This window comes from Bubalus kerabau, chromosome 2 (genome assembly GCF_029407905.1).
Source record: "Bubalus kerabau isolate K-KA32 ecotype Philippines breed swamp buffalo chromosome 2, PCC_UOA_SB_1v2, whole genome shotgun sequence".
NCBI lineage: Eukaryota > Metazoa > Chordata > Mammalia > Artiodactyla > Bovidae > Bubalus > Bubalus kerabau.
The window spans coordinates 30943025-30967702 of NC_073625.1; the positions used below are offsets into that span (position 1 = coordinate 30943025).

Consider the following 24678-nt stretch of genomic DNA (forward strand, 5'->3'; position numbering starts at 1 on the left):
CATATTCAGTGGGTGAGGTCTGTTCCTTTCACATGTTAGACAGCGGCTCGTTCAGTGACTCCCGAGTAACAGCCCAGGAGTGAAGGATGGGGATAACCTTGCAAGAAGGGACTAAAGCTTCCCGTTCCGCTTTTAATAAGCCCCTAAGGTTGTTGGAGTCCTGCTAGAAGCCACCTCACTGAGCCCGTTTCTTGGACAGTCCAGCCTACCTGAACTTTCCAAGCTCATAAGGACCACTGAGAAACAGTCACAAGAGGAGATCCCCCCACCCCGACCCCAGGAAATCTAGTAAACATTATAAGTGACATAAATTGTTTAGCTAATGTCATGGTTTCGGGTGGGAGTCCCAAGTCCTGACTTTAAAATGAAAATTGGGAACACAGAGTTGGAAACGGTACATTTATTGCAAGAGCCGGCAAGAGGCCATACTCTTGTCAGGACACAGAAGTGGGAAGGGATTTCCAGAGAGGCCTTTTGATGGAGAAGGCATTTGATCTGGACCTTGGAATATGGTTACAATTCAGATTTGCAGAGACTGGAGTAGGGAGAAAAAAGTAAGGTCTTATCAAACATATGGATATTGCTCTTAAGTCAACATACCACTTTCTTTCCAAGTACTAACAGTGTGACATAAGGAAAGGAGCACATTAAATAATATTAATCGCACCCTTTTACCCTTTGAACCTTAAAATTCTTTAGAGCAATCCCATTAGGAACTAACAAGCCCAAGGTTTACGATCTTCACAGTACTTCTGTATTAAGCAAGAATAAGTTGAAAATGTTCCATTTTTCCACTTCCATGTTTATCCATATTTATCTAATCAGTTTTATAAAATGCAAAGGATGCGCTACTATATGTGTACACTGTAACTGATTAAGTAAACGGATGATGGATGGCGGATGGTGGGAGCCAGGATTCTTCTCACGGCCGGGGTGGGAGGTTACAGATAAGCAGAGGCGGGAGGCAGAAGGATCTGTGTAGCAATGGATCAGAGTTGTATACATCCAGTCAATTCACATTTAGCTTATGAGAGATACCTATGTTCCACACAGAGATATTTATTGACATGTATGTACACAGGTTAGTACACACACAGGTATCTCCTTGCTCTATCAGCTGAAGAAACTTAGGAATTATGGCTCTCCAGTACTGGTGGGTGTACATACCTATCTCCTAGATCTTGGTTTCTAACATCATTCTTCAATATAAGAAACTAGGTGCTCCATAGAGAAGTGACCGATTCAGAGACTGGAGTGGGATATACAAAATGAGCCTAGAGCATCCTATAATGCCGGGAAATTAGGACGTGCTCACAAAGAAATGAACAAACCACCACGATGATGGGGGTAGGTCAAAGGGATACGGGAGCCCACCAAAGGAGCAAATGAGAGCAGAAGCTGAAAAAGCTGAGGCATAACATATATAAAGTAGGAAAGGACTGCAACCCAACACATAAAACAAGTGAGCATACACTGTGCACAGATACTGATGTGACTCAATTATATCAAAATAAATGGGGAAGAAGACGTTTCCTGTACAGAATTTCAAGTAATCTATTTAAATTCTCCACCCTTCAAGAGATGGAGGGTAAATCCTGACTCCAGTGTGAGCTGAGCTTAGTGACTTTCTTCCGAAAAGGACAGCTAGAACTGAGGAAAAAAAGAGTAACTTGGCAGTGAAGACATCTCCCGTTATCTTAAGCCAGGTGATTGAGGTTTCCGTCAACAGTGATGAGTCATATTGTTAATATGGATTCTTGATCTATGCTGCCAATGATACTTGACCTCTGTGACCCCCTCATAACCTGGACGCCCAGCCTAATCTTCAGAAAAGCATGAAACACCCAGATTGAGGGCTACTATACAAAATTCCTGAGCAGTACTCCTCAAAACCACCAAGTCATCAAAAACTGACCACAGGAGACTAAGGCCACATAATAATGTGGTGTCCCAGACTGCCTCCTGGAACAGAAAAATGACAGGCAGGACAAACTAAGGAAATCTGAATAAAGTATTGCTTTAGTTCATAATGTGTCAATACTGGTTCATTAATTATGACCAATGTACCATACTAAAGCAAAATGTTAATAACAGGGGAAATGGTGATGGGGTAGCTACACAGGCATTCTCCATACAGCAGTCACAATAATTCTGTAATTCTAAAACTGTAATAAAATGTGTGTTTAAAAATGCAGTGGGGGAACTACCCTGGTGGCCCAGTGGTTAGGACTCCATGCTTCCCCTCCAGGGGGCCACAGGCTCAATCCCTGGTGGAAGAACTAAGATCCCACAAATCGTGCAGAGCAGCCAAAAAGTCTAAAAATGCAATGGAAGTGCTTTGTTCTCAGTAAGCTATCTACAAAATATTCTGACTGATGAAGTCTTTAGGGCAGTCTCTCAAAGCACTGGTAGCTCTATCAATTGGCTAGAACAAAAGTCAGCTGTAAAAGATAAGCTCTAATGCGCCCGTTTGCCTGACTTCTTAGAGGGCCAGATGGAGCCCCTGGTCCATCTCATTGGATCCCTTTTACAGGCAGGAGACACAGAAGGGATACAGCTGTGAAAATGGCATCTCCTGTTTCCAAGGGCATCTCTCCCTGAGAATCCTGAAATGTTCCCAGCCTGAATATCGATCTCTTGACAATTGACACAGATGTCCCATGACTGCCATCAAACACATCCGAAGGGAAGGAATGGAAAGGACAACGCTTGTCTTTTCCAATCCATTTAAGATTTGTTAGTCCGTCACATGTCCTGTCAACAATGACAAGCAGTGTGAAGCTGGACCGTTGTAGGGCAGACCCACTGCTACCTTTCCAATCAGATGGGATGGCAACAGGGGACATCTCATGATTGTGGAAAAATTCAAGAAAGAGATTTTAAATGCTAGAACCATTGATCTGTTATTGACATTGAACGAGGTGTGTTACCGGGGGAAATTTTCCCCACAATATAGGATACAGGAAAGAATGGCAGATGCTGGCTTGAAGCATGGACACAAGAGGGTTCCAAACCAATTTCCCAAGGTAACAAATTTTCAATACATCATTAAAACATCTCATTCCGTTGTCATTTACAGACGATAAAAAAATACAGAGATCTTTGGTCTAAAGCAATATCTATGTTATCATCTGTCTATCTATCATCATCCATCTATATATATGAAAGTTTCTAGTGATTTTTCAGGCCTTTGATAGCTGGTGATAAATTTATATCCCAGTGCTGGAGAAAAACAGCCTCTCAGTGCAAAGGTGAGTGGAAATGAGATTAAGCAAAGACAGTGGGCTTTGGATACAAGGAGTGTAAGACTATAAATGTGAAATTTAAAGTGCTAGTAATCAATTGTAGTTATATACAAAATTACTATGTATATAACTTTTCATGTGTTATTATTACATATAATACAATATAAATATATATAATGTATATGAATCTCAATTATATACAAGTATACAGTAATATAATATACATTATATTAATTTTATTATATTTTACATTGTACTAGAATGTCCTTATTAACATAATCCTGTTGTTGTTCAGTCACTAAGTTGTGTTTGATTCTGTGACCCCAAGTACTACGCTTCCCTGTATTATTATTACTAATATAATTAGTGTTATATCCTATTCTGTATTATTCTATGCTACATTATTACAGATATACACTTGAGATTAGGAATGAGTCCAAGCATTAATAGACTAGAAAGCATAACACAAAAATTCTTAGTTTTATATAGAGAAAAGAGTAATAAAGTGAAACAAACCCCAGGTAATAGAAAAGAAAAGTGATGCCTGGAACTTCGCAGCAAGGAAGAGCAACAAGGGGCCGTGAGGGACGCTGGCCTGGAGGCCAGTGTTGGGCCAACTTTGGGGGCTGTCTAAGGAACTCACGGTCACCGTCACTCAGACACGCACAGGCTAACACATTCATTCCGTGTGAGCCACAGACACCAGTCCTAGATCTGACTTAGGAAGACAGAATCCGGTCTTCACTGAGCATCAGTAGTTCAATCTTGCCCTTTGAATTCCAAGCTAACATCTCTGGCCTTATTTCTCTTTTAACACATTGCATCTTTCTCCCCACTTTTATCATCATACTTCTAATGCACTGCTTTTGAGAAGATTCACCCCAAACCTCATCCAGGATATCGTGCATGCAGGTGACTTGTTTTTTCTTGAAATTCCTGCACAGTGCGTTACGCTCCGTGAACATTCATCACACGCACTTATCCCATGGGTTAGATGACTAGCTGTTTGCTTTACAGGAAGAGTCTGGAGCCATGGCGCTCAGAGGGGGAATGTCACTAAATCCAGGTATTCCCACAGTAGGGGTAAGGTTCCACAGTTAAATAAATTATTAAAGTCAGGTGAATAACTTCTTTTTATTATTCAGCGGCTCTTGATTTCACAGCTGCAAGAGCGGAGATGACAAATACCGAGGACTCTGGATTTTCCTTACGGAGGAAAAAACACACCACTCTAAACACTTAAAAATAAGTTAAAACCATACCATTTCCTTTCGAAAGAAAAGATTTTTATGAACTGTGACCATTCTCTCAGAGGAGTCAGAATCCTGCCTTCCAGCTTCTTGGTGAGTCACTTACATTTCCTCCTGTGTCCAGTTCACTGGAAGGTTCTGAAAGGAACAGACAATTACCTTTCCTCCAGCACAGAGGTTTTTGCTCCTAGCATACAATGCACAGTGTACTTCCGGTATTCTTGTTTCCCCTATTACACACTTGAAAAAGGAAGCGTCTGTACAGACAAACAACTAAAAATAAGGCTTGTCCTTCAAAGGAGTCCCCTTAGGTTTTCCACACTTACCCAAATGGCTCTGTCGTTGTTCAGAACACTTTTGGGAAGTCTGCTTTGGGTATCGCCTTCACAAGAAAATTAGGCTAGACTTTACAGCTCCATATTGTTATTGACTAATAATGTTTCCCAGCTCCATCGTTTGCTCGATAGCAGGTCACTTTGGGTTTGAAAAAAGGAGGTCCATTCTCCCAGGACAAAGTTTTGTCACCACTGAGGAGAGTCAGAGGAAAGGATAATAGATTCTGAAGGCAGTTAAACACAGAGGCATTCAAAACCAGTACAAAAAGGCCTCCCTGGAGTACGTGGATAGCTTCCGAGTGGGTGCCAGATAGGGGAACCACATTCAGTCGGGGGTAGAAGCTATGATACGAGCGATAACAAAACAAACTGACCACATTACTTTATAATTTCATTTAGAAAACTTAATTATATGCCTCTGTAAGACTCACTCGGTTTTAAATTTGAATAGCTGGCTAAAAATGAGATCTTTTTAAACATTCCTGGGAAAGATGTTGATCAGGAATTTCCATTTTCAGTTGTTTTAATTCAAAAGCTCTAATAACCAAGATCGTGCAATAAAATTTTGTTACGATGTAATATTAATTGAGGAGAGAAATAAAGTGGTCTCACGTAAGGTATTTTTCTCTCAAGTACCAAAAAAAAAAAAAAAATCCACTTAGACATATAACCAAATGTTATTTAATATCTTAAAAAGTAACACAATCCAAAATGGATATTTCACACAACACTACATAAACAACATGAACACAATATTACCATATGGAGGGACTTTCAAATATAGACTTACAAAAATCCCTGTGCTTTTTTTTCTTTTAAGTTATTATACTAAGCATGACAAGTAATCATCATTTACAATATGGTACACTGACACGATAAAAACCATGTTACAAATGTGCTGTTATAAATCAGTAACATTAGGGAAGACATTTCATGAACTGTAATTATTTCATATGAAATACTATACAATATAAACAGAACATCCATCTTGGATGACCTTTACAGCAACCAGAGACCAAGTAATTTAAATTTTTTTTTTTTTCAGTGCAAACACATTTTATTCAAGGCAGTCTTGGCTGCAAAATTCCTTTCTAACATACAGTAAATCCCACTTGCACTTCTTAATTCATTTACCCTAATGCAAGAGTCACATTCAGTCACTCGGAGAAAGATACCTGCAGAGTTATGATCCCTTTAAACTGAACGTTGAAATTTAATTCTCTTCTAGACAGTTGTATCGATGTCAACTACTCTAAGGACCTTAATTTGTAGCTGTCAATACTTACATGAAGGTGACTCTAGGGCAGCTCTATTCCTAACCCATCCTTGTGTGCACAGTACCACACACTGCTTTGCCCTTCCGATGTGGAAACCCTGGAGGTGTATCGGGATATAAGTGGGGAGGAGGCAGGGCGGGTGGACTGGGAGGAAAGGGGGGCGAGGAGCTGTGTGTGTACACGACAGGATGGATTTTGTAAAACTGCAGAGGATTTGTGCTGGAGACCTCAGATCTCGGGTTTGGTACCTATTTCAGGAGGTGGGTGCAAGGGAACAGGCATGTCAAAACCAGGCTCTGGACAAGGAGGGAGGCAGCTGTATGTGGACCAAACATTAAACATTTCTGGAAAAGATGGGTGAGGCTTCTGGCCTTACCCTGGCTTCCAGAGTCATGGCCACCTCACCTGGAAAACAACCCCTTTCCTCGTTGGCAGGGCGTGTGTGTGCATATGTTCATGTTTGAGGACAGCAAGGAGCAAAGAAAGCCCTGTTAACTGGTAATATACAATCATCAGAAGAAGGTTTAGTCCCCCTCAAGCCTTGTAGAATTCTGAACCTTGCAAACCAGCCACTGTAAGTCCTAAAACAACTGTAAAAACGACCCAGAGAGATGGTACGGGGAGGGAGGTGGGAGGGGGGCTTCAGGATGGGGTATGGGGAGGGAGGTGGGAGGGGGCTTCAGGATGGGGAACGCGTGTACATCTGTGGTGGATTCATGTTGATGTATGGCAAAACCAATACAATGTTGTAAAGTAATTAGCATCCAATTAAAAAACAAACAAACACAGGACTCTAGTGTGAGAGGAGCCATGGCCGGGATGGTGCTGTAAAAGACGCAGAGATGAACTCCATCGGGGAGACGCCAGTGTGTGGTTCCAACACCCCAGGAAATAGAGTAATGAATTTTCTCATAGATCTAATTTATGAAACCTCTCCCAAATAAAAAAAATCTATGGGAAAAGATTGGATGTATCCGGAATACTGTAAAACCTTCTGGGAGAGTTGACAGAGTGATGGCTGATCCCTTTATCTTACTTGGCAAAGATCAGACCGATAATAATCTCTTTCCTGTCTGTATTCTACTAACCCAGAGCAAAGCAATGTCTTCCATGGCTTTTGCCTCCATTTTTCCTGCGTCCTAGCTTCCTCAAGCCCTCAGTGTGTGCAGAAATTTGAGGATGGTGGGGTGATAAGAGAGCCGGGGTGGGTGGTGGAGAGTCGGGGAGGTTGGGGGGGGGAGGAAAGGATCACTTCCGCGGGGGCCAATGTTGCCCGACGGCGCAATGCTAGCTGGTTCTGTGACTGGCCTGTGATATACAAAGAAGGTCCTCGACCAGGATCTTTTATCTCCTAATTTGAGATTTAAAACAAAACAAAACAAAAAACCCACTTGGAACTTGATCAGTTTCCCTGGCAACTCCAGATTCTTCGGATTAGGGCTCAGTATACTGAATTTCAGTTGTGCTGAGAAGCACTGTGGAGAGGACTCGATAAAAGGGTTTTTTTTTTGTAGTGAAAATTTCCGTATCAGCACCTTCCACTGCCGGGGCAGTCGTGTTCCTGAAAGACGGTATTTTAGCACAGGATTGAGAGAAGCCCATGGGAAACTGTAAGCAAGCGTGTGCGTTCCAGATCTACTTCCGACCCCAAGGGCATCTGGGCGGCTTTGTTTGTTTTTTGTCAAATTCCCAACACCCTGAACTTTTTGAATGAAAATGGACAAAGGTGTCAAGTTGTATTCGTTTTCTTTGACTTTATTAGCACACATCAGAAAAATAGCATTGTATTTCGTGATTTCTCATGAGGGTCTATCAAACAGATAGAAAATAGATCACTGATAGCTGCCACTGTGTTTCTGGGTAATCGTATGTCACTCCTTCTGTTTGTTCAAGTACGGGTATTACAAATAGGACCTGCTCTGTGAACTGTGAATCCGAATGCTTTGGAAGCACTTTGAGATCCCAAAATGAATGTGCGAAGTGCTCATAGGTTGTTCTTGGTTTTTAATCAAGCTCCAAACACTGCCCATGTTATAAACTGTGAGGCTTTTCGAATCAAGATCACTACTGCATGGTGAGCAATACGCCTATCATTTGAGTTAAAAACGTTATTTTCAAGTACACTTTGTGGTGATAAGTGGTTTGTCCTGGGTAGAATTTTACAAAGCTGTGCCAACCTAAAAAACAAACAATGCTTTCATTGCTGCTGAACAGGTTTCTTTCTTTTTTTTTTTTCTCCCCATGGTGACGGCAATATAATTTAAACTTACATTTTAGAAATGCTGGTTGGATTATGAAAAAGGGAGACTGAGGAACAGCTGGTGTTCACATCGTTGTGATTCCAGATTAACTTTCACTGGATGCTTCCTGAACTTGAACTTCACAACATCAGAAAAGCAGTCATTTATTACTTTTATCCAGCTAGTCCTCTTTCAAGCTCTTCCCGTTTTCTCTATTTGATGGCAACCCCCTTTCATATGCTTATGAAGGTCCCCTGAGATGTGCAAAATATATAAAATGAAATACAAATTATGGAACGGAAGTTGTGGATACAAAGCACAGCTCTTTTAATTCCAATGAAATCTGGGCTCGATACGGTAGCATGCAAGTGAAGGCAGAGAGGCCCAAAGTGCTCCAAAGTTGGCAGTCCAAATTTCTGATGTGTCTTATGACCGAAAACCTAGAATTCAAATCAGATTTTCATAGGAGTAAATAGCTTGCTAAATCATGTTTACCAACTGGCTCTTGGCCAGAGAGAGCTCTTAGCAGGAATGAGGTGGGGGCAGGGGCAGGGGAGACAAGAAATTTAAACTTTTCATTCATAACAAAATCAAGTGCGCTTTCTGTGGGAAAGAAGAGAGACGGGTTTACAGCTGAGAATGAAATAATGCCATCAAAGAAAAACCATGGCAATGAGACAGTCACGAGTCCACAAAGGCAACCACTGACACACACACAGAATGCCATGGCCTGATGGTTAAGAACGTTGTCAACTTTGCTTTTCTGAACAATACACTTGAACGCACTGCGGCCGCTTCATCAAATTTATGGAGGTAGTTATATGTAAAAATAAAAATTACCATAAAGTAATATGCTGTATCATAATAATACATAAGTGTGCAAAATGCCGACAGATGGGTTGACCCTTTAAAGTTGAACGCTACACAGAGATTCAACCAGATTTCAGTTTTGTAAACCTTTCAGTTGATAAACTCTAAGTGAAGTCTAGGTAAGCAGCCGTGGGCCACAAAGCGATCATTTCACAGGAGGAAAAGGATGCGGGCAAAGCTTGGAGCGGGTTACTGAGAACATCACCGCAGACCATCTGGGGTCATACTCGTAACGTGCTTCCAGCCCCCTCTTCTCCCCCATTCATTCAGGCATCCCAATTCGATTCAGACGGGTATGTATCTGCATGGAACGTCTGCTCACACCATATCCTCCTTGAAGTCCATAGTTTCTATGCTAATGGCTGCTGGTCTAAGGGGGTTTGTTGTTGTTTTTTTTTCCCCTAAATCATGTACCCCATAGCATCGGGCAAAGAGTGTACACATTTTATTCAAATGTCTTCTGTAAACCTATTTCTTGTGAAATATTGATAAATTCATATTTTAAAGCTTCTCTTTAAAGGTAATGCTTTTCTTTCCTGTTCACACAGTATGTGATTCTTCTAATGGCTACTTTAGGAGGATCAACTAGAGGCTGATGTATTGTTTCAATGGTTCTATTATTTATGAACTGATTGTATGATTCACGCTGGAGGGTAGGTTTAGGGGTGAAAAAAAGAGAATTTAGACAGAAGAATTTAGTAACTGTGTGGTATACAACTCCCCAAGGACACAGACTCTGTGTATATTCTATTGGATACGTTATCATTCCTTCTGGACAAATTTAAGCAGTGAGACAAGAGTGCATTTCTGAGCAATCAAGGCATGCCTTGGAGGAAATAAAGCATGAGACTGAAAGCCAACCAACAGAAGCATTTTAAAGGTGTGGGAGTTTGCCAAGAAACGTGCTCACGTTTCACTATAAGCGCAAAGAAAGGAAACTATACTAAACTCAACGAGTCCAGTTTGACCCAACGAAACTTCCAGCTATCTGAAAAAGCATGAGAGAGTCTCTAAACGTTTCAAGAAACAGCCCAACTGTGTCTATTTAAAGACTCTACTCTTTTAAACAGATGGCTAGTGACTCAACCTAATACTGAAGCAGAAGTGTTTTGCCAATTTATGCCAATTCCTGAAATCCGAGGTGAAAATATTTTAGATTTGTTTTGGGGCATGTATTTTATGGTATATGGCTCCAAACATCACATGCCACTCAGCTAAATAAAACTTTTGGTCAGACCATTTACTGGTATCAAATGAAATCCTTTTGTGAATAAAATTTCCATTATCTACAGATTTATTCCATGGTTCTCCTAAAATAATACACGGGAACTTTTGAGACATCTCTTTCCTAGAGAAATGAATCTTGATTATTTGTAATTCCTTTGTTGCTGAGAACCTTCTCTGTAGTCATCATGACATTGTAAATGGAAACAAAATGTAATTAATAAGCCATCCTGAAATAAATTGGGCTAAAAACTATACATCCACCTAAAAATGCCTCCTGAAATTGGTTACAAAGTTTCTGTAAACATTACTCTGGCATAGTTCATGTATGCATAATTGTTATTCTGATAAATTTAGGGGGCGTACAGTTAGGGGTCCACCACACTTGCAGAATGATCACATTCTGTTGTTAATTACATGGGCACATGTATATTTCTAATCAAAAAGTATTTTAAAGTTTTCTCTATAGATATCTTCCCAGGAATAAAAGGCCTGAAGTTCAGCTCTCCCAAAATTTGCTCTTTCCTATAACCACTAAAAATTATCTCCCACAGCCTAATTTAGGCATTCTATTTAAAACTACATAAAATAGATTTATGTCCTTCCATTAGAAAGAATAACGTCCCCAGGCCATAGTCTTCATTTGTATCACAAAGAACATTTTGCTTTTAAACAAACTAATTATCGTTTATCTCTGATAGTAAGATAGCATCACCCTTAAGTCTCACAAGGAAGAAATGCTCTTCCTTCACTATCTGATGAACACCTTTTTAAAAGTCCGCATTCCCTCTCCCATCATTCAGTGCTGTGCCCCAGCCAGGCTGGGGGACCCTTCCTTTGTCCATTTCAGAATCAAAGGCCTATATTCCTGTTTGTGATGATGGAAGGTTAAACGTATCGGACAAGCATCCATGACACTTAAAAAAACAAAATCCTGAAAACAAACACTCCCAGTATTTGGATCACGACCCCTTCTGACACACTTCCATGGGCTCCTACAAAATCGTGTCAAAAAAAAACTCACAGTGCAAAATGACTGGGGCCTCGGTGATTCACACACAAAGGGCTGGGGTCCCTTTTTGTCAGTTTGGCATCAATTTCCCTCAAGGTAGACCCTTGCATTTGACATTTTGTGGTGGCTTAGTTGTTTATCTTTTTGTTTTCTTTTGGAAGTGTCAAGGATCAGTTCTGTGGCACCATCTGGTCACAGACTGGGAGCAACACGCATCTGCGGCATTTTAAAATGGACTTGGCAACTGCAAGACATCGAAAAGGCATATTACACTTAGAGTGTCTAGACTTCCCTATGTGTGCTCAATTACAATTAGTGAAGCAAAAGTATACATATCACCCTACTGCTATTCTTGTTGCTACAGAGCCATAAATGTGAAAAGCAATACTCTGAAAGAAAGATTTTTCGGTTGTTGTTTTTTGCCCTAGCCTACTTAGCAGCACAGTTTAAGTCAACACAAAAACTGCCGTTGAGATGCTTGTCTTTCCAAAGATGTAAACACCAGCCACAGTGTCGTAAACTTGGCTGTATCGAATGAGACGGGAGGTCGGAGGCAGGATGACTATCACACACTAGTAACAGAAGCTTGCAAGCAGTTGGAAGGTTTCTGTAATTTCTCAGCTTCGTTGGTGGGGGGGTCCGTACTTGCTCGGAAACTGAAGGCCGGGCCAGCTCCACCGTGGGCCGGGCTCCAGGTAGGGTTCTGACGACGGTTACTTTCAACAATGCTTGATGTGTTGGAAGCCAGGCTCTCCCGAGTGCTACAAGAGTAAAAAGGTTTTGTTTGGTTTGGTTTTTAACATAAATAATTATATATCGAGCCCTAGAGGAAGAGCAAAGGATGGAGTTAATGGATTTCCTCTGGCGGTTTATCATGTCATGTATATAGCATCTCATACTGATTATTCACATATGCTCCAGCAACTTGGACTCCAGAAGCTTTTCACAAGACATGTTATCAGCAGCACACTGAGTAAAGGGTTTTCATACAGCTAAATATACGTCTTTCCTAGACTTTCACATTCAAGGAAACGCCTTCAAAATCTGATGTGATAGATGGCTCTTATGTTCCTTTTTTAAAAAGACTAAAGACTTTAAAAAGACTTCATAAATTATAAACAGGTAATGATTTCATTTCAGGCTCGAAATTCATAGATAGAATTGCTCCTGAATCAACTGCATACTTTTATCCTAATGATTCTGTTTTCATTCTTGCTTAGTAGATTTTTGACTCTGGAGGTGAACTTCAAGCAGGAGACTAGCCAATTTGCAGCAATGATAGGGATAACATTCTTTTTTAAAGACATCATACCTCTGTTTTAAATACATAACACTTTAGTTAATGTACATTCTATTTTCAGATAAGGAATCTAAGGTTTTCTCTATTTACATTTATTTCCTCCCTTCTTCCACTTTGGCAGAATCTTTAGAGGTGATTTTAAAGCTTTAGTATTTTGATTTCTCTTTTAATTTTTCTAATTTAGAAATACTTAAATCTATTTTATTGTCCCAAGAGGTTTATAACATTTAACATGTCAAATGTGTAGGATAATGACAGAAATAAGATTACTTGGCCTGACTGATGGGAACTGAGTGGGTTTCGTGTTCTAGATCCTCAAAAAGGTAATATGAAACTTACCAGCTCACAAAGAGGTAGAAGAAACCATAATGATGCTCAAAACATCCACCCTATTGGATAGATTCAAGGTTTATAAAATATTCTTCCATGTTAGTCCCCATCACTGATTTAAAGTCAAACTACCCAGTGGACATCCTCACCACCTGGCTTTCATTCTCATCCAAAACCCACAGTGAGTCTGTCTGAACATTATACCTTGGCAGCCATGCCTGACAGGGTATTTCATCCTGACCCTTTGTGGCCTTAAGCTTGCTTCTCATCAAAAAGCCAAGAGTTAGTTGTTTAAAAGGGAGTTTGTTCACCGACTACCAAAAAGACAACTGAACGCTTCCTGACTGCAGAGGGTAACTCCAGAGCGTTCATAGAAGTAAATCAAGTTCTTTCATGATGCTTACAGTCAATCTGGGCATATCTAAGGAATACTCCAAAATATCATCTTTAAGTGATAGAAAAACACTAGACTTACCTACTTACCTGCCTTACACCTCCTCTAAGAAAATCCATCAGTGTTTTTCCAGGACTACAACTGAGAGTCAGGTGGAGGAAGGAAAAAGGATAATAAACATGTAGAACCCCAGAGAGGTCGTGACACGCTCCTTCGGTTGCATTCGTAATCACAATAGCAACTTTTTAGGGCATTTGACTTCCTCATCTTTAAAGAAGGTCGAGTTACATGCTGTACGTACTCAGTGACTCAGAAGAAGAAATAAGCAACCAGGAAAGATCTGTACACCCAAAAGCTAGACAAATGCGAGTTATTTCTGTTGTACGTCTGGCATCTCATGAAAAAAATCAGTCACTGTGGGGAGGCTTGGGAATCTATGTATTACTAGTGACTTTTTTTTTCCTATGGGAAAATGCATTTTGAGGTCCAAGGAATTCACTTTTAAACCACTTTTTGAGGTGGGAATTTAACTTATCAAGTCCCTACTGTATGTCAGGTACCGTCAACACACATCATTGTAACAGATGGCCTAAGGTGGGAGCTACATGTGCTCTAAGATACCTCGGACTACCTTTGACCACGGCCAACATATTAATAGTGATAAACACAACGGGGCATTCCAGTGTCTCCAAAGGATATATCTCATTACTGCTGCAACACTGAGTACAGCGTTTGACAGTCATATGGAAGGCTGTGGCCATGACGACGACACAATTCATGGAGATGGAGGGTGAGCAGTAACAACAGTCCTCACATTTAAAATGTCACACTTTTTTAAAGAGAGCTAATGGAGTGCAACCTATAAAAATCTATAAAACCTATAAAACCCGATAAAATCTCAGAATTTTACAGGCCGAAGAACTGAACCAAGGGGCCCTGCTGTTCCGTGCCCTGCATGCACTCCCCTTGGGCCCGCACCTGGACAGCACAGGACACGTCAGACGTGCTGGGCGGCCTGGAGCCCTCTGATTCTTATACTGTGTTTATCAACAGGTTTTCAGCCTCAACTCTGGAATAGCAGGCTTTGCACAACAGGATTCTTCATTTGCAACATTCGATCTCATGGCATAGTTTAAATTTCTACCTTATTTCCTTCTCTCAACGCACTTTGAAGTGAAAGTGTTAGTCGCTCAGTCTTGTCCAACTCTTTGCAACCCCACGGACTGTAGCCCGCCAGGCTCCTCTGTCCATGAGATTTCCCAGGCGAGAATACTGGAGTGGGTTGCCATTCACTTCTCCAGGGGATCTTCCTGACTAAAGAATTTTGGAAATGTGGCCCAACACGACTTCTGAGTCAGCACTGAAGACTTGACAGTGTGGAGATCCCCCTTTTTTTTGGCAGGGGGAGTGGGGTGGTGGCACAGGTTGGACCTTTGCTGCTCAGTGAGCTCTTTCACTGAAAGATCTGAATAAACGGCCCCTGAAGATTCCTGTATCTTAACGGTGCAGCTGTGTCAGCATGATAATGCTATTTGGCTAAAAGACTCCTTACACTGGAGAGTAAAACTTCTTGTAACTCAAATATTCTCCTTCACAGACAATCCTCATGCATTCGAAAGGTAACTTAGTAAATTTATCGAAGTAGAGTGGAAATATACTTTAAAAATAAATATCAAAAATAAGTTTGTCACCCAGGTTCTAACCAAAGGATATCAAAAATAAAAGGGGTGCGATCAGGAATTGTTCTATAGATTCTCTAACTGCATGACATTTATGGGTGATCTACATATTCCCATAAAGAAAATTCTACCTAATAAGAGAGGGCAGATAGCTCCTGAGTGAAGACAGACTCCTCAGGATGACCTACCAGGACAGCACATTTGACCCTGAGTACATTATTAAAGCAACGCAAATAAGCTTTGTTCAAGAAATGGTCCCATTCATCAATTCCATTATCTGTACTCCTAATTTAGAGATAATAAAATATATTCTGTGGAGAGACTGGTTCAACAATTACATGAACATTTCTGTTTACCTGCCCTCATACAAAAAACGTTCAATATTATGCAGTGGTCAGGTTTTGAGTCAGAACCCACTAACCTCTCAACATCCCCCTTACAACTATCTCTGGAGCACGGTGGTTTTCCCTCTGTGGAGGTCTAGGGGCCAAGAGTGCCCCGTGAAGAGCTGGAAACGGGTGTGGAGAAGCATCGAGCAGGGAGAGCCCATAGAATAAGAAAGAGCAGAGCAGGAGGTCCAGGCCAATAACCCACACCTTCCATAAGCAATGGTAGTGAACGTCTACCACCAAGGGCAAACTTTTAGTCACGCTTATCTGCTATCCCCTACTAGGAAATCAAGAGGAAAAATGAGAGTAGAAGAGGGAATCAGAGAGAAAAGAATATATAAAACAATTGGTATATAAATTAAGATTTCATGTGGGATTAAGAAACATTTAGCAAAAATTATTTCTGAGCAAAGTCATGTAACAGGCCAGTAGTCTGCAGACTGAGTGCCACGGCCCCCTGAGGTTTTAAGGTCCCTGAGGGTGGGCAGAGGAGACATGGAGCTCCTGGCTTCCACGTTAACCAGGGTGCCATCTCTGTGGTTTGTTTAGACATCAGACTTCCACACGTATTAACTTGGAAAAGAAATGTTACTTGACAATAATAATAATGGTAATAAAGAACTAGCCCTTTAAGAAATAACCAAGGTCTAATAGGAGGCAAACAGATGAATGATTCCCTGTTCTGGTTTTGGGATGCTCTGTCTCCAAATTACCCAGAGACAGAGTCAAAGGATTACAACACAACTAATTTTAATAATTAAAATAAATATAAGAAATACATATTCGTATCTTGGACTTGTTCAAATACAAACTGCTATAAAGAGTTGGGAATCACAACTAATGGGAGATGTCAATCTCTCAACAGTATTTCTGCATCTCAGAGTCACCAATCTGGAGTAGAATTCAGAAGGAGAGTCAGGTCCCAAGTCGCTCTTGGAAGAGAAGGAAGAATTAAGGAGAAAAAAAAGGAAAGTGGCATAGACTCCCTTTTGCTTCCTAACCCCCTGAACCACTTCAGTGCCCTGGCTGTGGCCACTGGGCACACTGCACACTCAGCTGTTAACCCTCTGCTGAATTACCAGCACCTACAAAAAGGAAGGCACCATGATCGGCGTGCCTACAAAGTGCCGATTCTGCAGGAGGAGAAAAGAAGGTGCTGGCATGCACTTCGATCTGATGGAGCACAGGCCCCCAGTCTTTCTGGGACGGGACCAGTTCCACGTGCCTGCAGACTTTTGAGTGGTGAGAGGAAGGTGTATGAGAGCAAGGGGTGCAGGCTGCACAGAAAGTCAGGATTGAGACGATAACAAGCTTCTAGATCTGCTGCAGAGGTTGTGAGATGAGCTATTATATTCTCACTAGATGGATTCCCCATCTTTGAGTCAATCAAGTTATTCCCAACCCCTACCTCCCACCATCACACTGACTACTCATTTTACTCAAAAAAACTACTGTTTTTTGAAAGACTTAAAGGAAAAAAAAAAAAAAAACGAACAACCCTTCCTTTATCAGCGTGGTGGCAATATCAACATCGAAATACTGGGAAATGGTGGTCTTAGATTGGACGGGAAGGAGCCAACCCACCAGTCCAGATTGGTGATCTCTACAGCTGCAGAAACATTTGTTTCAATTCCTGAAAAAGAAGTCAGAAACAGGCTGTTAACAATACAACTCACACAACTCTTCACCCTCTTCCACAGAACTGAGACTGAAATTAGAAACTCTGAGTTAACCTGCATAAAGCCCCAGGCCCCGGTGGACATATGTGTGTGCGCACAGACGCCGCTCCCTACCGTGGGGAGTTGAATCCACTATCCACTGTGATGCTGCTGCTGTCCATGCTGTCTAGACGTGCCGAATGGGTGGCCCTCTGGTTGCTGCTGCTGTCGGCTTCCTTTGGGGCGAGCAGGGTGAGGTTCTTCTCAAATTTCCTCTGCAAGTCTCTTTCCTTCTCCCTCTCCAGGAGCCACTGCATGGTACCTACATCGTCTCTGTTTTTCTCCTCCTCTGCGTTCTTGTTGGCCCCTTCCTCAGACTCGTCGTCATCAGAGACGTTGTAATAGTCGAAAGAGGCCTCCTGGTTCCCCACTGACTCCTGCTGACGCTGGGAGGCCGGCAGGGCGGGGGCAGCCGAGGTCCCTAGGGACGGCTCTGGTTTCTCGCATCGGCCTGCCAGTGTGTCGGCAGGGGTCTTCGGGTGCGATTTGAGGAGGGACAGGGTTGATTTGTGATAGCTGTTTACAGACAAGGTGCTGTGAAGAGGTTTGAACAGTGTGTCTTTGCTGAATATCTCTTTCCTCTTGTCCAGGGTGCTGGGCTCGGTGCCGTGATGCTGGATGAGGCGTCCGTTGGCAAGGCCTTCGACTACGGCGCCTGGAGCGACTGGACCCCCGCCCGGCCCCTTTGGCGACTCCTCCTTGTGCCCTGCAGGCTCCCTGGAGGAATGAGGGGCCTGCCTGTCTGACAGAGGCAGCTTTTTCACCCCTTCCGCCAGGGTCAGAGTGTCGTGGTCCTCTTTGTTCTTCCCCAGAGGGGACGGTGCCGTGAGCACCGTCTCACTGGAGGTGTTGCACTGGAAATAGTCATCTGCAGCCGTCTTTGTTGGACAAGAGTTGAGTTCACCGAAGGATGGCAAACTCTCTGGCGCTTTGCCTGGCTCCAAGAGGCTGCAAGTGCTGGGCGGTTCCTTGCTGCCACTGACTATTTCTGGAATACACACCTCTTTATAGCTTGCAGACGAAACATGAGCCCTTTGATGACCGACAGTCTGTGCAGGCCTTAAAGTACTGTCGTCAATGTAGGATTGGCTGGGGGTCTGGTCATCTTGGCTACAGCCTTCGGCCAGGTCTTCAGGCGTCCCCAGAGAAGAAGCACCCAGAGGGCCTTTAGAGTTATCCATCGATCTGGACCTCTCCTTGGCCTTGTTGGATCTCTCGTTCCTGGACCTTCGGTCCTGGGTATGGCTGTGGCTTCGGTGCACTTTCGAGTGTGAGCTTCCCCTGGAAGGCTCAGGAAAAGGCATTTCAGTCCTCCTTTTGGCCAGTTCCCCAGACACGTCCCATTCTGGGGTCATGGGGAAATGAGACTCGATCACGTTCGGATTGCTATGCATGATGAAGTTATCCCCTTTGTGTTCGATGATGAAGCAGCCCTCCCGGGGGGCCCTGGTAAGAGGATCGCAAAAGTCATACTCCCTCTCGCCCGGGATATCCAGATGGGAACCATCGGACGGGTCTCCCTTGGACACTCGCGTCTTGCTGTGTGACCGAGACTTTCCGTGGGACTTGCGGTGAGTCCGGCTCTTTTTACTTCTTCCGCTGTGATGGGCGGAGGACCCGGCTTTACTCCGATGCGCCTTCTCTTCTTCAAGTTTCTTCATCAGTGCAGTGTGCCGCATGACGTTTTCCACGGTCAAGTCCGGGTTAATACGCCTGATGATCTCCATCTCCACCTCCCGAGGGATGGTGGTCGGCGTGTCCTCGTCTCGCAGGGGCCACTCTTCGGGAGGAAACTGGGCGGAGAAGTTGGCTAGCTGCTTGGTCTTGTCCTTCTTAAAGCTGAGCCGGAATAACTTGAGCCCGAATTTCTTGGACTGCTTTTCACCGTCTTTCGGTTTGGAGAGGGTTTCCGTTTTGTACGAGAAGTTGACAGTACTTTTGCTCTTTTCAGTGGCTGGCACCTGGCAGAGGGAAGGAGGGCAGTAAGGGTCTTTGCAGTCCTTGGCGGGCTTCCTCTGCAGGGTGGCCGCGTGCACGCCATGCACGTCTTCCCTGCAGCAGTGGCAGGAGTCGCAGTGGTTCCTGGGCAACGTTCTTTCCCTGACGCAGCCTGAGGCAGAGGGCGTGATGGTCCCCGGCTGGGGAGAGGTACACTGAGACCGGTCAGGTATCCTCTCGTCCAGATGGTACCATTTACTGTTAGTTCTTATGAGGGAAGGAGTTATGAAATAAGTCTGTGGAGTGACGATGAAGTAGCCATCAGGAGTCGGGTAGATCTTCCTCTCCCGGACCAGCGTGTTCAGCGTGTGCCGGAGAATTTCTTGGCTTGGGGTGGGAACACCTGAAACCAAAGGACACACTCATGAGAATGGAAGGAGCAGGGTGCAGTTGATTCTGGAGTGTTTTGAGTCTGCTTATGGACTGAATGGTGCCCCCCCAAACCGATCCCCATGTTCAAGCCCTAATCCCCAGGGCAATGCTACTAAGAGGTGGGAGTTTTGGGGAGGTGATTAGGTTCAGATGAGGTCATGAGCTTGCAGCCTTCGTGATGTGCCTTTATGAGGAGAGGAAGAGACTAGAGCTCTCTCTCTCTGCGATGTGAGGGTATGGCTGTCTGCAAACCAGGAAGGATGCTCTCACCAGACACTGAATCTGCAGGTGCCTCGATCTTGGATTTTCCAGTCCCAGAATTGTGAGAAATAAATGTCTGTTGTTTCAGCTGCCCAGTCCATGGTATTCTGTTATAGCAGTCCACATGGACTAAGACAGAATCCTGTTAATTTTGCCCAGCTTCTAAGTATCATCATACAGCAACTAAGCAGGATTCAAAGGTGTTCATTAAGTTTAACGTGAATCCTGGTTTTCTCTGATAACTCTTATAGAATTGGACTACCAACAGAACAGGAAAAGATAAACGCTGGGAAGAGAAAAATGGATGCTAGATGGAGTTAGGTGGCTACTGTTGTTATAAACCTTTACTGAACTGAACTGTTCAAGACAGAATTTTATTTTGGCTGCCCTGCATGGCATGATGGATTTTAGTTCGCCTACCAGAGATCGAACCTGAGACCCCCTGCAATGGAAGTGCAGAGTCCTAACCACTGGACTGCCAGAGATGTCCCAAAGACAGAATATCCTTAAATGAAGAAAAAACGTTTTCAGTATCTTGTAAGTTTACAGAAAAGACTTTCAATAAAAGCAACTAATGAGGTGGATGAAACTGGAGCCTATTGTACAGACTGAAGTAAGCCAGAAAGAAAAACACCAATACAGTATACTAACACATATATATGGAATTTAGAAAGATGGTAATGATAACCCTGTATGCGAGACAGCAAAAGAGACACAGATGTATAGAACAGTCTTTTGGACTCTGTGGGAGAGGGAGAGGGTGGGATGATTTGGGAGAATGGCATTGAAACATATATAATATCATATAAGAAATGAATCACCAGTCCAGGATTGATGTAGGATACAGGATGCTTGGGGCTGGTGCACTGGGATGACTCGGAGGGATGGCATGGGGAGGGAGGTAAGAGGGGGATTCAGGATGGGGAGCACGTGTACACCCGTGGCGGATTCATGTTGATGTATGGCAAAACCAATACAATATTGTAAAGTAAAAAAAAAAAGCAACCAGAAAGTCATGGTTAAGAGAGCCATCCTGGTATTGAAAAGGAATCTAATATATAGAGGCTACCACATACACTTGAAGCCGCTCCATACTCTCATTCCAAGATTAAGTTTATTTAATAAACTTAATTTTATAAATTATATAAAAGGGCAACTAGACTTGACCATTGTTTAGGATGTACTTTCCAATTCTGAAATCATCATCCTCAAATTTGCCTGTGATTACAGCAGTGATGATATTTAGGTGAGACCTTCCTCCCTCTGTCAGAAGCAAAAGGAGGTTCATGGAGAGCGCTAATAAACACACCAGTGAAAGCTTACAGGCTCTTACATCCATCTGATCACCGAGTCTCAAACTGCTGTATTCTCTAGATAGATGTTCCACAAGAAAATCACAGATACCCTTCTGTACAGTGACTGTTTTCAGAGTTTTGTGTGCACGTTTACGCGCTGTCTTAACACGCTTAAAGACACGATTAAGAACATACATTCTTCAGAGAGTATAAATTCTCCAGGCTGTAGCAAATTTAATTTCTTTAATGTTCTCTCTTCCTCAGTGCCACAAATCAAGGGTGATCATATTTCGAAGACTGACCTGAATGATATCATTTGGAAATAGGTCAGGTGGAATCATCCTGGCAATATGCAACCATGTCTGACCCACAAAAATGGCAATTTCAGGGGAGACTGAACGCTCGGGCTCCTGGATCAGACTGCAAGGATCCAAATTCCAGCTTCACCACTGGTAGCTGATGTTACTGGTTGAATTAAGTGTGAGTCCCCCTGCCCCCTATATTCATATGTAAGTCCTCATCCCCAGTAGCCTAGAATGTTACCTTATTTGGACATGGGGTCTTTATAGAGATAACCAAGTTAAAGTGAGGTCATTAGAGTGAGCCCTGATGCACACTATGTCTGGTGTTCTTCTACAAAGGGGAAACCTGGACACAGAGATATCACAATGAGAAGAGGAACTGGTAGAAGGCAGATAACTACTAGCCCCAGGGAGAGGCTGGGACAGATTCTTCTCTCACAGCCTGCAGAAGACACCAACCCACCCTGCCGATGTGTTGATCTTGGAATTGTAGTATCCAGAACTGTACGACAATAGATGTCTGGACTTTGTTAAGACTGCTCTAGAGAACTACTGCAGCTGGTAGTTGAGGCAGTCTGAGCCTCGACTTAGTGTCATCAAAATTTAGACAATAATAATCTGTGCATGCTTAGTCGCTCAGTCATGTCCAGCTCTTTGCAACCCCATGCACTGCAGCCCGCCAGGCTCCTCTGTCCATGGGATTCTCCAGGCAAGAATAGCAGAGTGGGTAGCCATTCCCTTCTCCAGGGGATCTTTCTGACCCAGGAATAGAACCCAGGTCTCCCGCCCTGCAGGCAGATTCTTTACTGTCTGAGCCACCAGGGAAGCAGGACAGCAATAGTACCTATCTTCAGAGGGATGCTGTGAGTTTAAATGAGTTTACTGTATGTAGAATAGTGCCTGACACAGGGAGCGCTCACAAATATTAGCTATCAGCAGTCTCAACTTTGGGTCAGGAGCCATGGAAACTCTGATTACCATCAAAGAACATTGTGTAACCACCTAGAATAACTGGGTAAGCTGAGAGGTTAGGCTCCCCCAGTCCTTTCAAAACTAAGAAAGTAAAATACAAAAACACTAGAAATGGCCTGCAGTTCTCAAGGGGAGAGAGTCCATGTATGATGGAATCTACATATTCAGAGATGTAACAGATGCAAGTTCCAGCTCTGGGTCAGGAAGACCCCCTGGAGAAGTGAATGGCTACGCATTCCAGAACTCTTGCCTGGAGAATCCCATGGACAGAGGAGCCTGGCGGGCTCCAGTTTATGGGGTGGCAAAGAGTTGGAGATGACTGAAGCGACTTAGTACACATGCATGCTTCAGAAGGCACTCTTCATGACCAAGGTAGAAAAGGTTAACAGTACTTCTGAATGATGTATTGTTTAACATAATTATTTAATTTTTGAGCGGCAAGGTTTCCTTTTTGTTTAAGGCTCTCCTCTTGAGAAATGTATGTTGATTTGTATGCAAATGTATGTTGGTTATTAAGGCTGATATAATATCAAAAAAATTTCAAAACATTGTATGATAGTTTCTTTTCAAAACAAGAATGAGTTCCAACTGAATTGGGTTGTAACCCAAGCCATATATTTGCAATTTGTGAGAGCCAACATACAACAGAAAATGCTTGCACAGAAGAGGAACAACGTAGCTTCTTTACCCTGTGAGTAGCCCTATGAAGTATTCCAGTTCTGCTGAACAACTTCAGGGGGCAGCAGTCACACAGAATCCAACTTTCAGAATAAGACATTATTCACATTAGAGTCTCACGAATGACGACCACTAGAGCTGTGAACCACAGCACCAGATGACAAACTCATATTTGAAACTGACTCTGTCCTACATGGTAGCGTACTTTTGACCAACATTGTTAACGGAAGTTTTTCAAAAAATGGTAAGCCTCATTTAGAAGAATTCATGATTGACAAGTTACTACGCTGTTACAATAAAGGAAAGCTGAAGGGTCATTCATTAAAAACAGCTATTATAACAAAAATAGCTATAGCTATTATAGCTATAAGACAAAAATTCCATTGTACTATAGAATCTGCTGATTGGAGGCCTTCCAAGTGCTGATCTTAGAAAACTCAGGAAACTACACGGAATCATGACTGCAATGTAATCATGTCTACTACCAGGAAGAACATGCTTTCTGGTTGTTCACAAATGAAGGAATAAGAGTTTCCAGAGAGAATTTACAGCTAAAGTTTTGACGGGGATTTTCAAGCACATCAATCAAATAATGTTTAATTGGAAAAAAACAAGTAGAAACATTCCCTGTCCAATCCGTTTTCCATACCCTTAACTGGGAGTTTTCAAAGCTTTAGCTGAAAGTCACTGATATCTATGATTTTTATTTTACTATTAAGCCTGAGTATAATGACAGATTATTTCCAATTATCTATGAAGTTCAGGGTTCCACTAGAAATCTGTAGGGCGCACTTGTAAAGGGATGGCTGTGATGGAGACTGTCAAGGATTGCATATTCCATCACATCCAGATTCCATTCCCAAAGTTCATCATGAGTTCAGATTCTGTTGGTGTAAAGAGCAAAGGTGAGCTCTATATTAATATAGGGCTGGAATCTGACCTTTCTCCTTATCTATATCTTTCCATCTCCCAAAGCAAAAATAGCTATTTAAATATACTGCATGCCGATGGGAGGTTATTTAGACACATATTGCTTTAATCTTGCAAGTCTGACAACTGTTGGAACAGAGCACACATGCTCATGTTCTGTATGGTAAGAACTTTAGACTGAAAACTTAATGGGTTTCTTCGGATGATTTCTTTGTGTTCATGAAGGACGCTGACCGAGGAAGAATTCAGTAGGAAGCGATTTAAGGGGATGAATTGGAGACAGAATACAGCATAGATCACGCCAACAGTCTCCAGCAAACTCCAAAGCCAATGTCAAGTCCATAAGCAGTCACTTTCCTCCCAGGAAGATCCATGTGTAACAACTTAACATGTACTGGTCCAATTTAACTGATCATTCTGGAGGGATGAGGACCTATTTACTTATTCTTAATTAAAGTTTGGTTGATTTACAATGTTGTATTAATTCCTGCTCTATGGCAAAGTAATTCAGTTATACATACCTATATATATATATATATATTCTTTTTATATTCTCTCCCATTATGGTTTATCACAGGAGACCAAATACAGTTTCTGGTGCTATATA

At 42.5% G+C, this 24678-nt stretch overlaps 1 protein-coding gene across 5 annotated transcripts in view; it reads right to left on the reverse strand.

Annotated features, from left to right (window-relative positions):
* Positions 1 to 7463: 7463 nt before the first annotated feature.
* STOX2 (storkhead box 2) overlaps positions 7464 to 24678 on the reverse strand; it is a 195778-nt gene continuing 178563 nt past the window's right edge. For 3 of the 5 annotated variants that reach the window (XM_055567435.1, XM_055567439.1, XM_055567438.1), the window contains 2 exons: positions 17339 to 19604; positions 7464 to 12214 (listed from right to left, as the gene is read on the reverse strand). In XM_055567435.1, the coding sequence (XP_055423410.1) occupies positions 12019 to 12214; positions 17339 to 19604 (2462 nt within the window). In that variant the 3' untranslated portion in view covers positions 7464 to 12018. Of the gene's footprint in view, positions 12215 to 17129; positions 17179 to 17206; positions 19605 to 24678 lie in introns of those variants that run through there. The other 2 variants (XM_055567436.1, XM_055567437.1) reach the window with 2 other exon arrangements.